Below are 14,496 nucleotides of genomic sequence, written 5' to 3' on the forward strand. Positions count from 1 at the left end.
TAGCCTACCTGCCGCCTCTCTTTCGTCTGGTCTTCACGTTGTTTTATACGGGTATCCTTCATTTATTTGTCTTGGGCTACGGCCAAACAGTAGCCTGTCTGGAGTTGGGTTAATAAACCGTGAATTCGTAAACTCAATCCTCTGCTTGGACAATTGTTCCTTTATGAACTAGCCAGAGCTTTACAATAAAAAAATCTATGAAAAAAAAAAATACTGTATAACATTGTGAGATATTTGGCGAAATAGACAGACATGTCCATGTAGAATTTTCCCATAGGGAAACAATGGGGCAGCCTCAGAGTTCAAACAGCAATGTGTAATTTTTGACATTTTAAATCTTTGCTTTTGATGACAACTTAGTACGCTGCTCTTTTTCCTCTTCAATTAACTGTTTTTGGTTTATGTGTATGCCCCGTCAGTTGTATTGTTTATTGTTATGCTATAAATTGTTATTTTATGGTTGTAAAGTAATAAAATGAACTAGCAAATATTTTATATTTTGCAATTCTGAGTAATTACTACTTCAGTAGGGATATACACTTTATTCAGTGACCTTAGGTATAGAATCTTTTTGATGGTCTGATCCCATTGTTTAAAACATTTTTATGATCTGCAATTGCTACATAATTCCAATAGATGGAAGCAAACACCCACAAATGACATTTCAGAAAATTAGTTATCTTCCTGTATACTCCAGGACAACACCCGTGTCCTTTTTTTGCTGTCCCTTTCCACACTGCTAACGCCCGAGGGAGGACTGAAACATTATTTTAACGGATTACTGTGAATTAGTATAATGATGATTCATGTGTACTATTACCTATTTTCATGCTCATGTTTCGAAATTATACTTGATTACAATTTCAATAACGATGATCAATAATCCTGAACATTAATTTAGTCACCTCTGGTCGAGAAAAACATATTGTCCTTGTACATTCATTGTGAAATTCATCAATCAGCATCAAGCCGCTCTGCCTTCTCGCGCAAGTATCCAACTCAGCAAGCCCTTGCAACAAGCTCCTGCCGCCAGCGACTCACACATATATATATATATATATATATATATATATATATATATATATATATATATATACAGTGGGGAGAACAAGTATTTGATACACTGCCGATTTTGCAGGTTTTCCTACTTACAAAGCATGTAGAGGTCTGTAATTTTTATCATAGGTACACTTCAACTGTGAGAGACGGAATCTAAAACAAAAATCCAGAAAATCACATTGTATGACTTTTAAATAATTAATTTGCATTTTATTGCATGACATAAGTATTTGATCACCTACCAACCAGTAAGAATTCCGGCTCTCACAGACCTGTTAGTTTTTCTTTAAGAAGCCCTCCTGTTCTCCACTCATTACCTGTATTAACTGCACCTGTTTGAACTCGTTACCTGTATAAAAGACACCTGTCCACACACAATCAAACAGATTCCAACCTCTCCACAATGGCCAAGACCAGAGAGCTGTGTAAGGACATCAGGGATAAAATTGTAGACCTGCACAAGGCTGGGATGGGCTACAGGACAATAGGCAAGCAGCTTGGTGAGAAGGAAACAACTGTTGGCGCAATTATTAGAAAATGGAAGAAGTTCAAGATGATGGTCAATCACCCTCGGTCTGGGGCTCCATGCAAGATTTCACCTCGTGGGGCATCAATGATCATGAGGAAGGTGAGGGATCAGCCCAGAACTACACGGCAGGACCTGGTCAATGACCTGAAGAGAGCTGGGACCACAGTCTCAAAGAAAACCATTAGTAACACACTACGCCGTCATGGATTAAAATCCTGCAGCGCACGCAAGGTCCCCCTGCTTAAGCCAGTGCATGTCCAGGCCTGTCTGAAGTTTGCCAATGACCATCTGGATGATCCAGAGGAGGAATGGGAGAAGGTCATGTGGTCTGATGAGACAAAAATAGAGCTTTTTGGTCTAACTCCACTCGCCGTGTTTGGAGGAAGAAGAAGTATGAGTACAACCCCAAGAACACCATCCCAACCGTGAAGCATGGAGGTGGAAACATCATTCTTTGGGGATGCTTTTCTGCAAAGGGGACAGGACGACTGCACCGTATTGAGGGGAGGATGGATGGGGCCATGTATCGCGAGATCTTGGCCAACAACCTCCTTCCCTCAGTAAGAGCATTGAAGATGGGTCGTGGCTGGGTCTTCCAGCATGACAACGACACGAAGCACACAGCCATGGCAACTAAGGAGTGGCTCCGTAAGAAGCATCTCAAGGTCCTGGAGTGGCCTAGCCAGTCTCCAGACCTGAACCCAATAGAAAATCTTTGGAGGGAGCTGAAAGTCCGTATTGCCCAGCGACAGCCCCGAAACCTGAAGGATCTGGAGAAGATCTGTAGGGAGGAGTGGGCCAAAATCCCTGCTGCAGTGTGTGCAAACCTAGTCAAGAACTACAGGAAACGTATGATCTCTGTAATTGCAAACAAAGGTTTCTGTACCAAATATTAAGTTCTGCTTTTCTGATGTATCAAATACTTATGTCATGCAATAAAATGCAAATTAATTACTTAAAAATCATACAATGTGATTTTCTGGATTTTTGTTTTAGATTCCGTCTCTCATAGTTGAAGTGTACCTATGATAATAATTACAGACCTCTACATGCTTTGTAAGTAGGAAAACCTGCAAAATCGGCAGTGTATCAAATACTTGTTCTCCCCACTGTATATATATATATAGTTGGATATATATATACACTGCTCAAACAAATAAAGGGAACACTAAAATAACACATCCTAGATCTGAATGAATGAAATATTCTTATTAAATACTTTTTTCTTTACATAGTTGAATGTGCTGACAACAAAATCACACAAAAATGATCAATGGAAATCAAATTTATCAACCCATGGAGGTCTGGATTTGGAGTCACACTCAAAATGAAAGTGGAAAACCACACTACAGGCTGATCCAACTTTGATGTAATGTCCTTAAAACAAGTCAAAATGAGGCTCAGTAGTGTGTGTGGCCTCCACGTGCCTGTATGACCTCCCTACAACGCCTGGGCATGCTCCTGATGAGGTGGCGGATGGTCTCCTGAGGGATCTCCTCCCAGACCTGGACTAAAGCATCCGCCAACTCCTGGACAGTCTGTGGTGCAACGTGGCATTGGTGGATGGAGCGAGACATGATGTCCCAGATGTGCTCAATTGGATTCAGGTCTGGGGAACGGGCGGGCCAGTCCATAGCATCAATGCCTTCCTCTTGCAGGAACTGCTGACACACTCCAGCCACATGAGGTCTAGCATTGTCTTGCATTAGGAGGAACCCAGGGCCAACCGCACCAGCATATGGTCTCACAAGGGGTCTGAGGATCTCATCTCGGTACCTAATGGCAGTCAGGCTACCTCTGGCGAGCACATGGAGGGCTGTGCGGCCCCCCAAAGAAATGCCACCCCACACCATGACTGACCCACCGCCAAACCGGTCATGCTGGAGGATGTTGCATATCTCATAAAACCCAAATACACGTGAGAAGGGATGGACTCTTCATTTTATTTATTTTTTACTATAGAATGGATGGAGTGGACTTCCTCACTCAGAGATAACACCCTTTTTTAAAAATTAACCCCTCCACCACCCCCCCCTCTAGGGAGGACAAATACCCTTGATAGGAACCCTGCTTTGACGATCCACACACAACACATTCTAATCTGGTATCTTCTTGAGGCGCAGAGCACACTCCTGTTCCATAGATACACAAAAAAATGTAATAACCCCACTTCTTGTAACTCTGATCAACATCACCTCATCCACCATTTTTATAGAGACTTCAATCGGCTCTCCCAGGTATAAAATCGATACAAAACCCTTACTCCAACCAAAAAAGTATCAGAACTAAGCTTCGATTATAATAATAATAATACAAAATGAATCTTAAAAAATAAAGATAAATAAAATACATTTAAAATAAATAATCATTAATAAAAGAACCCACCCTACTCTAAACTATTTTGTCCTACTTCAGGCCAACAGCCTAAAACGATGGCAAACCAACACTTAACACACCCTTTAACTCTTCTGACGCCAAGTCTCGCACTCCCAAATACCTCTCTGCAGCTGCCACCACAACCTCAACTTTCTGCGACTTACGTTCCATCTCTGCAGCACAGTTGATAACCATTGCTATAAATGCTAAAAATCCAATCTTACTGAAACATATATCACTTGTTGTCCTATCCCTCTGTAATGGTACAGATCTACTACTGACACCACTCCTCTCAGGATCCCTCACCCTTGACCCATCTTCCTCTACTTTCTTTACTGTATTTTGATTTATTATGGATCCCCATTAGCTGCTAACAAGTCAGCAGCTACTCTTCCTGGGGTTCAACAAAATGAAGGCAGTTATACAATTTTAAAAACATTACAATACATTCACAACACACTAAGTGTGTATCCTCAAGCCCATACTCCACTACCACAAATCTATAAAACTAAATCCATGTGTACGTGTGTGTATAGTACGAATGTTATCGTGTGTTTGTATGCATGTGTCCCCGCTGTTCCATAAGGTGTATTTTGATCTGTTTTTAAAATCTGATTCTACTGCTTGCATCAGTAGTCATGGCTCTGTGTAGTACTGTGCACCTCCCATAGTCTGTTCTGGACTTGCGGACTGTGAAGAGACCTCTTGTGGCATGTCTTGTGGGGTATGCAATGGGTTTCTGAACTGTGTGCTAGTCATTTAAAAAGACAGCTCAGTGCTTTCAACATGTCAATATCTCTCACAAATACAAGTAGTGATGAAGTCAATATCCTCTCTACTTTGAGCCAGGAGAGATTGACATGCATATTATTAATGTTTGCTCTCTGTGTACATCCAAGGGGCAGACGTGCTGCCATGTTCTGAGCCAATTGCAATTGTCCTAAGTCCCTCCTTGTGACACCTGACCATAAGACTGAACAGTAGTCCAGGTGCGACAAAACTAGAGCATATAGGACCTGCCTGGTTGATAGTGCTGTTTTAAGAAGGTAGAGCAGCTCTTTATTATGGACAGACTTCTCCCCATCATAGATACTGTTGTATCAATATGTTTTGACCATGACAGTTTACAATCTTTACAATCCAGGGTTACTCCAAGCAGGTTAGTCTCCTCAACTTGCTCAATTTCCACATTATTTATTACAATATTTAGTTGAGGTTTAGGGTTTAGTGAATGATTTGTCCCAAATACCATGATTTTTGTTTTTTGAAATATTTAGGACTAACTTATTCCTTGCCACCCATTCTGAAACTAACTGCAGCTCTTTGTTAAGTTTTGCAGTCATTTCAGCTGCTGTAGTTAGTAAAGATTGAAAAAAGTAAGGGGCCTAGACAGCTACCCTGGGGAATTCCTGATTCTACCTGGATTATGTTGGAGAGACTTCCAGTAAAGAACACCCTCTGTGTTCTGTTAGAAAGGTAACTCTTTATCCACAGTATAGCAGGGGGTGTTTTTCCAGCAGCAGACTTTGATCGATAATGTCAAAAGCCGTACGGAAGTCTAAGAAAACAGCCACGACAATATATTTATCATCAATTTCTCTCAACCAATCATCAGACATTTGTGTAAGTGCTGTGTTGAATGTCTTTCCCTATAAGCGTGCTGAAAGTCTGTTGTCAATTTGTTTACCACAAAATGGCATTGTATCTGGTCAAACACTATTTTTCCCAAAACTTTACTAAGGGTTGTAACAGGCTGATTGGTCGGCTATTTGAGCAGGTAAAGGGGGCTTTACTATTCTTAGGTAGCAGAATTACTTTTGTTTCCCTCCAGGCCTGAGGGCACACACTTTCTAGTAGGCTTAAATTGAAGATATGGAAAATAGGAGTGGCAGTATCGTCTACCAGTATTTGTCCATCCACGGTGGCTTGACTTTACGGAATTCAAAATTACAATTCTTGTCTCTCATAATTTGGAAAGATATACATGAATGTGTAGTGTCAGCATTTGTTGCTGGCATGTCATGCCTAAGTTTGTTTATCTTGTCAATGAAAAAATCATTAAAGTAGTTGGCAATATCAGTCGGTTTTGTAATGATGAGCCATCTGATTCAATGAATGATGGAGCTGAGTTTGCCTTTTTTCCCTAAAATTTTGTTGACGGTGCTCCAAAGCTTTTTACGATCATTCTTTGTCATTTATCTTTGTTTCATATTGTAGTTTCTTCTTCATTTTATTCAGTTTAGTCACATGATTTCTCAATTTGCTCAGTTTAGTCACATGATTTCTCAATTTGCAGTACGTTTGCCAATTGGTTGTGCAGCCAGACGTATTTGCTATTCCTTTTGCCTCATCCCTCTCAACAATGCAATTTTTTAATTCTTCATCAATCACCGGGGATTTAACTGTTTTTACAGTCATTTTCTTAATGGGTGCATACTTATTAGTAACTGGGATAAGCAATTTGATAAATGTGTCAAGTGCAATGTCTGTTTGCTCCTCATTACACATTACACTCATTACACATTACACTCATTACACATTACGCTCATTACACATTACACCTCATACATCAACAACATAGGAATCACTACAAAACGTATTGTATGACCTCTTATATACTATATTAGGCCCAGCCTTTGGAACTTTGATTTTCCTAGACATGGCTATTATATTGTGATCACTACATCCAATGGATCTGGATACTGCTTTCAAGCCCATTTCTGCAGCATTAATAAAGATGTGATCAATATATGTTCATTCCTGTGCTGTTTGTAACTACCATGGTAGGTTGACTGATACCCGGAACCAGGTTGCAGGCACTGGTTACAGATTTAAGCTTTTTCTTGAGTGGGCAGCTTGATGAAAGCCAGTCAATATTTAGGTCACCCAAAAAATATACCTCTGTTGATATCACATACATTATCAAGCATTTCATACATGCTATCCAGATACTGACTGTTAGCACTTGGTGATCTATAGCAGCTTCCCACAAGAATGGGCTTTAGGTGAGGCAGATGAAGCTCTAGCCATATTACTTTAACAGTATTTAACATGAACCCTCTAATCTTTATGGGAAGGTGGTTATTGACTGTATCATCAAAGGTATTATCTAAGTGAGTTTCAGAGATTGTCAGAATATGAATGTAATCTGTTACTAATTTCATGATTCTTGTTTCTTAAACTACATATGTTAGGGTGGGCTATTTTGAGCACTTTTCTGGGATGCTTGCTTGTTTTCATTGCTTTACTGGGAAGCTTAGCAGAAGTAGATATTCTCATGTTATTTATGTTAGTGCAGGGTGAGCTTCACACAGTGGACTTTCTACTAGGGCACACAACCTCACATGATTGCTGCATACAATAGCTGTAGGATCAGCAGAGGCATTCAGGGCAGTTAGAGGGACATACATTAGGTTACTTATATTGTGTCTACCAATGCCCCTGGTAAAATGTACACTTGCTAAAACATTATGATGACTCAGCAACACAATGGTAGGGATTAACTGAGCTGGGATTGGGTCATTGATAAGTCATTGTCTCAACGCAGCCTTATAATCCCGTGCTTCTATATCTGCATTGTTTGCTGTTTGGGGTTTTAATCTGGGTTTCTGTATAGCACTTTGTGACATCGACTGATGTAAAAAGGGCTTTATAAATACATTTGATTGATTGATTGAAAGGATCCAGGAACCCAAATGATTTGGGGTGGATCCCATCCTCCTCATAAAACGTGTTTTGTTTCCAAAAGGTATCGAAATGATCCGCAAAAGTTACACCCATTGAGCTGTAATAATCACATAGCCAGTTGTGAAGAGAAATAATTGTGCTAAAGCGTTCAATGCCACGACTCAGAGAGGGCACAGGGCCAGATATGATGGAACATTTATTAGTGTCCAGCAGAGAGTCAATCAGCTCTTTGAAATACAGTTTCAACTGTTCAGAGCAGCCCTTCATAGTGTAATTAAAACCCACATGGAATACGATAGAATCAATGTCCATGTCCTGGCATAGTACATTCAGGAGCAGCTTAGTAATTGAATTTACTCAAGCTCCGGGATAGGACATTGGTCCTGGTGGAAAAAAGGTCACATTTCTTACCATGGAGCTGCCCAAAATCCCGGCTGGCGAGGACGAGGAAATCCGCCCACTTCCACTCTTCACAGGATAGTGCAGTTCTCCGACCGATGGAGAAGCCCCGCACAATCCAGAGCAGGGACGGAAGGTTGCAGACGTCGACTTCGAAATCATAGGGGAAGTAGGAGTAGGCACAGCGGCAGCAGACACAGGTACCCCCAGCGACGCAGCGACGAAGGTGCAGGAAGATCAGGCTCGAGGGCGGCGAAACTATTCGTTTTTTGTATCCACTCCGGGCCTCTTGTTGGGAGTGTAGAATGCTTTGTGGCAGGCCGCTGTCTTCGGCTTCCATGGCTCATTACATGCGGCCATCGTTGATTGCCATGGTCCTCTTGCTGTGCTCCTTCGACTCTGCTATCTGATGGGGGAGGAGAGGCAGGAGATGGCTCCCCTGGCTAACGAACTCTGGGCAACACCGGCCAGTCGGATAATAACAAACGACAAGATGGAGCTGCATCCAACATGTGCGAACGGCGTCCAGCCACCAATATAGAAAAGGTGAACATTCCACTCTGTGTTTTACCCAGTTTCTTACATAGGCTGGCTACCTGCGTGGTCAAGGAAGCCACCTCAAGCCTATAATCCTCAGCAAGAAAACAATTGCCGCAGTGGAACTCTGAGTGCTCCAGTTTGTTCCAAAACAAAGCGTAGTAGGTACAGCTCCTACAGCGCTGGAACTGTTCATTTACTTCTCCAGACAAAGAGGGCTCCATTGCAAAACTCATCTGCCTCAGCATATGACAACTTCTGCTCTACTTTAACCCTGGAATCCTCAACCTGCCTCTCTCGCACCGGACATTTCTGATCCCCAGCCCCATGGGCACCCCTACAATTAACACATATCACTACTTTCCCCAATCCGGATGGCAGGTAGCCTAGTGGTTAGAGCGTTAGGCCAGTAACTGAAAGGTTGGTGGATGAAATCCCTGAGCTGACAAGGTAAAAATCTGTCGTTCTGCCCCTGAACAAGGCAGTTAACCCACTGTTCCTAGGCCGTAATTGAAAATAAAAATGTGTTCTTAACTGAATTGCCTAGTTAAATAAAAAATTTCCTACACATTCCTTTGTCTCATGCCCTTCTGCACATATCTCACACCTCCCTCCTACACACTGCTGTCACATGCCCATAAGCTTGACACCTGTAACAACGTAATGCGTTTGGCACAAAAGCTCGTACAGGATAAATTTGTTTGGGAAAGACTCAACATCAAAACTCAAAAGAACAGACAATGACTCCTCTGTTTCACCACTCATGCCACCCTGTTTGCGTTGCACCAAACGATGAGCATCACAAACACCAGGAATCTTCCCCTTCAGTTGGTCAACTTTCACATTTACCTAATTTCAATGGCGCCCTTTTCTTGAGAGCAAAACAATTCACATCTCTTGCTCCCATTCGTTTAACGCGGAGCGCCTGCTCCCTCTGACCAGCACAAACACAAACAATTATCACAAGACCACTTCTGGTTACTCTCACCGATTCCACAACACCCAACTCTGTGTTAGCCCAACCTGAAACACCTACCACCTGCGATACTAAGCCCTCATTCACTTCCATTTCTCCTGCTGTCTTTAGCTCACACTTTCTACCATCTCCATTTTAACCAACTCAAGCTCACCCTCTTCCTCCCTCTCTCTCTTAGACCTCCTCTGCCTCTCTTTTTCCCTCCATCCCTCCTCCGTATTCAAAGTATACAGCTGTGTTCGAATACCCATACTAACATACTGCATACTACATACTTAATGAGTATATACTACATACTATATACTGTTAGCTAACAGGATGCTTTCAGTTGAGCGAACTAGCTCTTCGCCTGTCTACAGGAAGTTGATGCTGTTGCTATGTAACCTCTTGCTAGCTAGTTAGCATAACAAATGACTAGTTAGACATCTTATAACTTCGGGTGTGTTCTTAAATTTAATGTGGAGTGCCAGAGTGGCTTGTAAATTCAGAGCGTTGTCAGATTGTCCGTTTTGTAAATTCAGAGCATTTCGCTCTCGAAGCGCACACTTGGACGCTCGGGCCGAGGAGTACGGTTGATTTGAGCGTTCTGACCTTACAATGGCAGTCAAGCACCCAAGCTAACGTTGGCTAGCTTGCTAGCTACTTCCAGACACAAATGAGACCACTCTGACCATTTTACTAACACTAGCAGAGCTGGTTAGGCTGTTTTCATGTCATCCAGAGCGGTTATGACTGTAACTGTGCTGCTGGCAACAAATTAATTGCGCTTTTCTGTCGACATTTACTGACACCGGCCGTATTCAACGGGTGTTGAGCGCTTGTAAATTCATTATTATTCATTATACACTCAGACGAGAGTGCTCTGAAATCGGAGTAGATAGCCAGAGCGAATTTACAAAAGCACCAGAATGTCCATTGAGAACGCACAATGACTATACCAATTAGCTAAGCTAAGAATGACGGGAATAATCAAGTCAATAAACGTTGGGTAGTTAGATAGCCTATAGTTAATATACTGGCAAGTTTGACGTATAAGTTGCCAACTAACGTTAGGTAGCTAGCTAACATACCGGTAACGTAAACTCACCCCATTCCGTACAAATGTGCGCAACCGCAACATTCAAACGAGGCTACAAAGAAAACTAATGGGACTGTAGCGACTGTGTTGACTTCATAATCGGGGGTGTGAACTAGGTTTCTATTCAAGCGTTGATCGATATGGTAATGGCTCTATAGTATTGGAGAAAAGTTGAAAAAACGGACCCTCCGTTACATCGTGACGTGTCATGTCGTAACGTACAGCGCGCATAAAGCAACTATTTCTGTCTTACAATCTCTCTCCACCAGGTGTAGCACTTCTCTCATCGTTTAAAAACAAGAAATAGACAGTGACGGGGGTAAGGGGGGGATACCTAGTCATTTTTTGCGTCATCATTGCATGCGATCATCATTCTCAAAGCCGCTGTTTACTTCTAAGATCACTTTAGCACCGCCCTAAAAACCCGATTAAAATTCGACACAAACCTACAAATAGGTATGTAATGACACATTATATAAACTCTTTATAGTGTTTTTTTTACATTTTAGAGGCGATAAGGTGATAAGTTGGACAGATCGAGTGAAAAAAAGCAATTTTCCCACACAACCTCTCTCCTTCTCAGTATCACGCATTAGTTTCGCTTCTCCACCCGCCATTTTTACAAAGACCCGCGGGCAGCGTTTAGGTCATGTAATTGATAATGTTGGAAAGGGGAGAAATTGTGCTTTACAATGGTATTGACATTACAGTTGATCTGGAAGTATTACGTTTTGGGGGCGCTAAAATAAGGGCAATTGTACGGACCAAGGCGATGTACGAGTTTACGTTAGATACTGCTGTAATGATATGCTATGTGGTTCGTAAGGATAGCGTAGCTAACAAATTGTCAGCCAACATAACATGTAAGGTAACTTATTTTTAAAGTCATTACTTTATTACATTGCTCAAAATGTTCTTTACATTTGTCCTAATTAGTTAAAGCAAGGATTTTGTATCCGCTCTCGTCGTACTTTGGCTGCATATTTTCCGCCATTATCTTCAAATCTGAAAACGATGTGAAGCCACGCCCATTTGATGAAGAATTTCATTATGGGCCATAAAGTAGTGTCCTCTGCGTGTATACTTCATATTTTGACAAATTTAGTACGACATCCGGGAACTTTTGGCATACTATGTCCATATTATGACCAATAAGCATACTATATACTCAATTAATGTCACAAATAGTATGATTAGTGCGGTTAGTATGAGTATTCGAACACAGCTTACGTCTCCCTATGATAATACTGCACTTCTCCTGACATACATCTTGTTCTTGCCTTCTCAAGGGACGCCATTTAACCGGCTGTCACAATCTTTGTACAATCAGCACAAACCTCCTGGAGCTGTCTGTACCTCTTCAAATCCCTTAAAGATTTTGTCATGAGTTGTTGACCTCTAGTCAAGCTGGCACCTCTATGGAGTAATGCTCTGTGTTAATTATTTTCATGTGGAAAGCAATGCCGAGACAAATGGAGGAGGAATGGAGGGAAAAAGAGAGTGAGAAGAGGTCTAAGAGAGTGAGGAAAGAAGAGGGTGAGCTTTGTGGAAAAAAGGGAGATGGTTTGTCAAAGAAGAATGGTAGAAAGTGAAAGCAGAGGGAGCTGAAGACAGGAGGAGAAATGAAAGTGAATGAGGGTGAAGTATCAGAGGTGGTAAGTGTGGTAAAGTCATCGAAGACCGAGGTATGCACCGAGGATCAGGATGAAGAAGAGTCTGTGACAGTAGGAGTGAAGTTTATGGAAAAAGTGCTCTTGCCTTTTGGCTGATCCATTTGTGGTTTCATGGTGGGTGAAAAAACAGTTGGGTCATGTGGATTCGGTGAGGGTAACTAGAAGTGGTCTAGTGATAATTGTTTGTGTTTCTGTTGTGCAGAGAAAGAATGCGCTCGAAGTAAAACGAATGGGGGTAAGTAAAGTGAAGTGTTTCGTTCTCAAGAAAAAGGAACCAATGGAAGGACTGATAACTGGTGTAGCAGTAGATATAAACGTTGACCAGTTGAGGGCAAAGATTCCCGTTGTATGTGATGCTCGTCGTTTGATGCGACGCAGACAGGGTGGCGAGAATGGGGAAACAGAAGAGTCATTGTCTGTTCTTTTGAGTTTTGAAGTTGAGTCTTTGCCTGGCAAAGTGAAGTTAGGATATATACGTTATCCTGTACGAGCGTATGTGCCAAATACTTTAAGATGTTACAGGTGTCAAGCTTATGGGCATGTGGCAGCAGTGTGTAGGAGGGAGGGTCCAACGTGTGAGAAATGTGCAGAAGGGCATGAGACAAAGGAATGTGTGGCAATGGGGAAAGTAGTGGAATGTGTTAATTGTAGGGGTGCCCATGGAGCTGGGGATCAGAAATGTCCCGTGCGAGAGAGGCAGGTTGAGGTTTCCAGGGTTAAAGTAGAGCAGAAGTTGTCATATGCCGAGGCAGTGAAGAAAGTAGAGGAAGATGGGTTAAGGGGGAGGAGAAGTGAGAGTAGTAGAGATATACCAGTACAGAGGGATAGGCCAAAAAGTGATATAAGTTTCAGTAAGATTGTATTTTTAGCATTTATAGCAATGGTTATTAATTGTACTGCAGGGATGGATCAGAAGTCTCAGATTGAGGTTGTGGTAGCAGCTGCAGAGAGGTATTTTGGTGTGCGAGACTTGACATCAGAAGAGTTACAGGACGTGTTAAGTGGTGATGGCCCATCCTTTCAGGGTGATGGCAAGAGGTAGGAGTGAATACATTTAATTAGTGGAGTAGGGAGGTGTTCATTTTATTTTAATAATTTTGAAATGAGTGAGTATAGTGTTAGATAGTAGGCTATTTTATTTAGTATATTTTTATTTTTCAAGTAAAGTATAAGAGAGTTGTACTCCAGTCTAGTAAGTGGCGGTAATGCAACAAATTGGATGCCAACCGCATTTAAACCTCATAGAAGAAGAAGAAGTTGTTGACCCCCTAGTGGCCACTGTCTGTAAGTACACGTTGGAACTAGACCCGGAAGCAGCGTGTACACTGCTGAAATCAAGGAGACAGCATGGCGGAATACACAGGTACACGTGAGATACGTAAATAGTGATAGAAAACTATAATAATAGAAATACTGAATGGTGCACTACAGAGAACGGTCATCATATTGTAATTGGGATATTTTGCACTTAAAAGAGTTGTTAATTTGAAGTATTGTAATGTTGCGTGTGTCTCTAGCTAGCTAAATTAGCTAACGCATTTCATATACCGGTATGCAAACTAACTAACCAGCTTGATAGCTGAGCTTGTATTGACTATACTCCATGCAGTTTATTGGATTAACTCATATTAAACGAAACCTGCATTGAAAAAATGTGGTTGAACTTGTAATGGGAATGCCCGTTGGCTCCAGCCAGTTCGTGCAATGTTTGACACTGACACAAAAGATGATTATAATGTACCTATCTGTGCTGCCTGACACCTTTGCTGACACTGTGACAGATCACGACGGTGGTGCAGGGGACGATGTGCCCGATCTCTCAGACAGTGATAATGAGGAACAGTGGCAGTGGATGGAGTCCAATGACAACAACGTTCAAGTTACTTGCTTATTCTGTGACAAGTGTGTATCATATATTTTAACCATCAACACTTTCAGAGAGAGAGAACTATTTCACACCAGATTAAATGTATCAGTGAATTGCTTAAAAAAACTATCTTGTCCCTCATGTTTTCTCAGGATGTCAAATTCTGGACCAGAAACACTACAACACTGCCTAGTAGAGCATCAAGTCGATCTTGTAGAAGTGGTTAAGAAACACAGTAAGTTAGCAAACTTCTCTTATAAAGAGTTATCATTGTTTTAAGGTCATGATATAATCCATCCTCCTCATCTGACGTTG

General features: G+C 41.7%; 1 protein-coding gene across 1 annotated transcript in view; it reads left to right on the forward strand.

Annotated features, from left to right (window-relative positions):
* The first annotated feature begins 13,529 nt into the window (after positions 1–13,529).
* prmt3 (protein arginine methyltransferase 3) overlaps positions 13,530–14,496 on the forward strand; it is a 95,586-nt gene continuing 94,619 nt past the window's right edge. The window contains exons 1-3 of the mRNA XM_071402223.1: positions 13,530–13,677; positions 14,096–14,216; positions 14,334–14,416. Of these exons, the coding sequence (XP_071258324.1) occupies positions 13,662–13,677; positions 14,096–14,216; positions 14,334–14,416 (220 nt within the window). The 5' untranslated portion in view covers positions 13,530–13,661. The remainder of the gene's footprint in view (positions 13,678–14,095; positions 14,217–14,333; positions 14,417–14,496) is intronic.

The sequence above is a fragment of the Salvelinus alpinus genome, chromosome 5 (genome assembly GCF_045679555.1).
Source record: "Salvelinus alpinus chromosome 5, SLU_Salpinus.1, whole genome shotgun sequence".
Taxonomy (NCBI): Eukaryota; Metazoa; Chordata; class Actinopteri; order Salmoniformes; family Salmonidae; genus Salvelinus; species Salvelinus alpinus.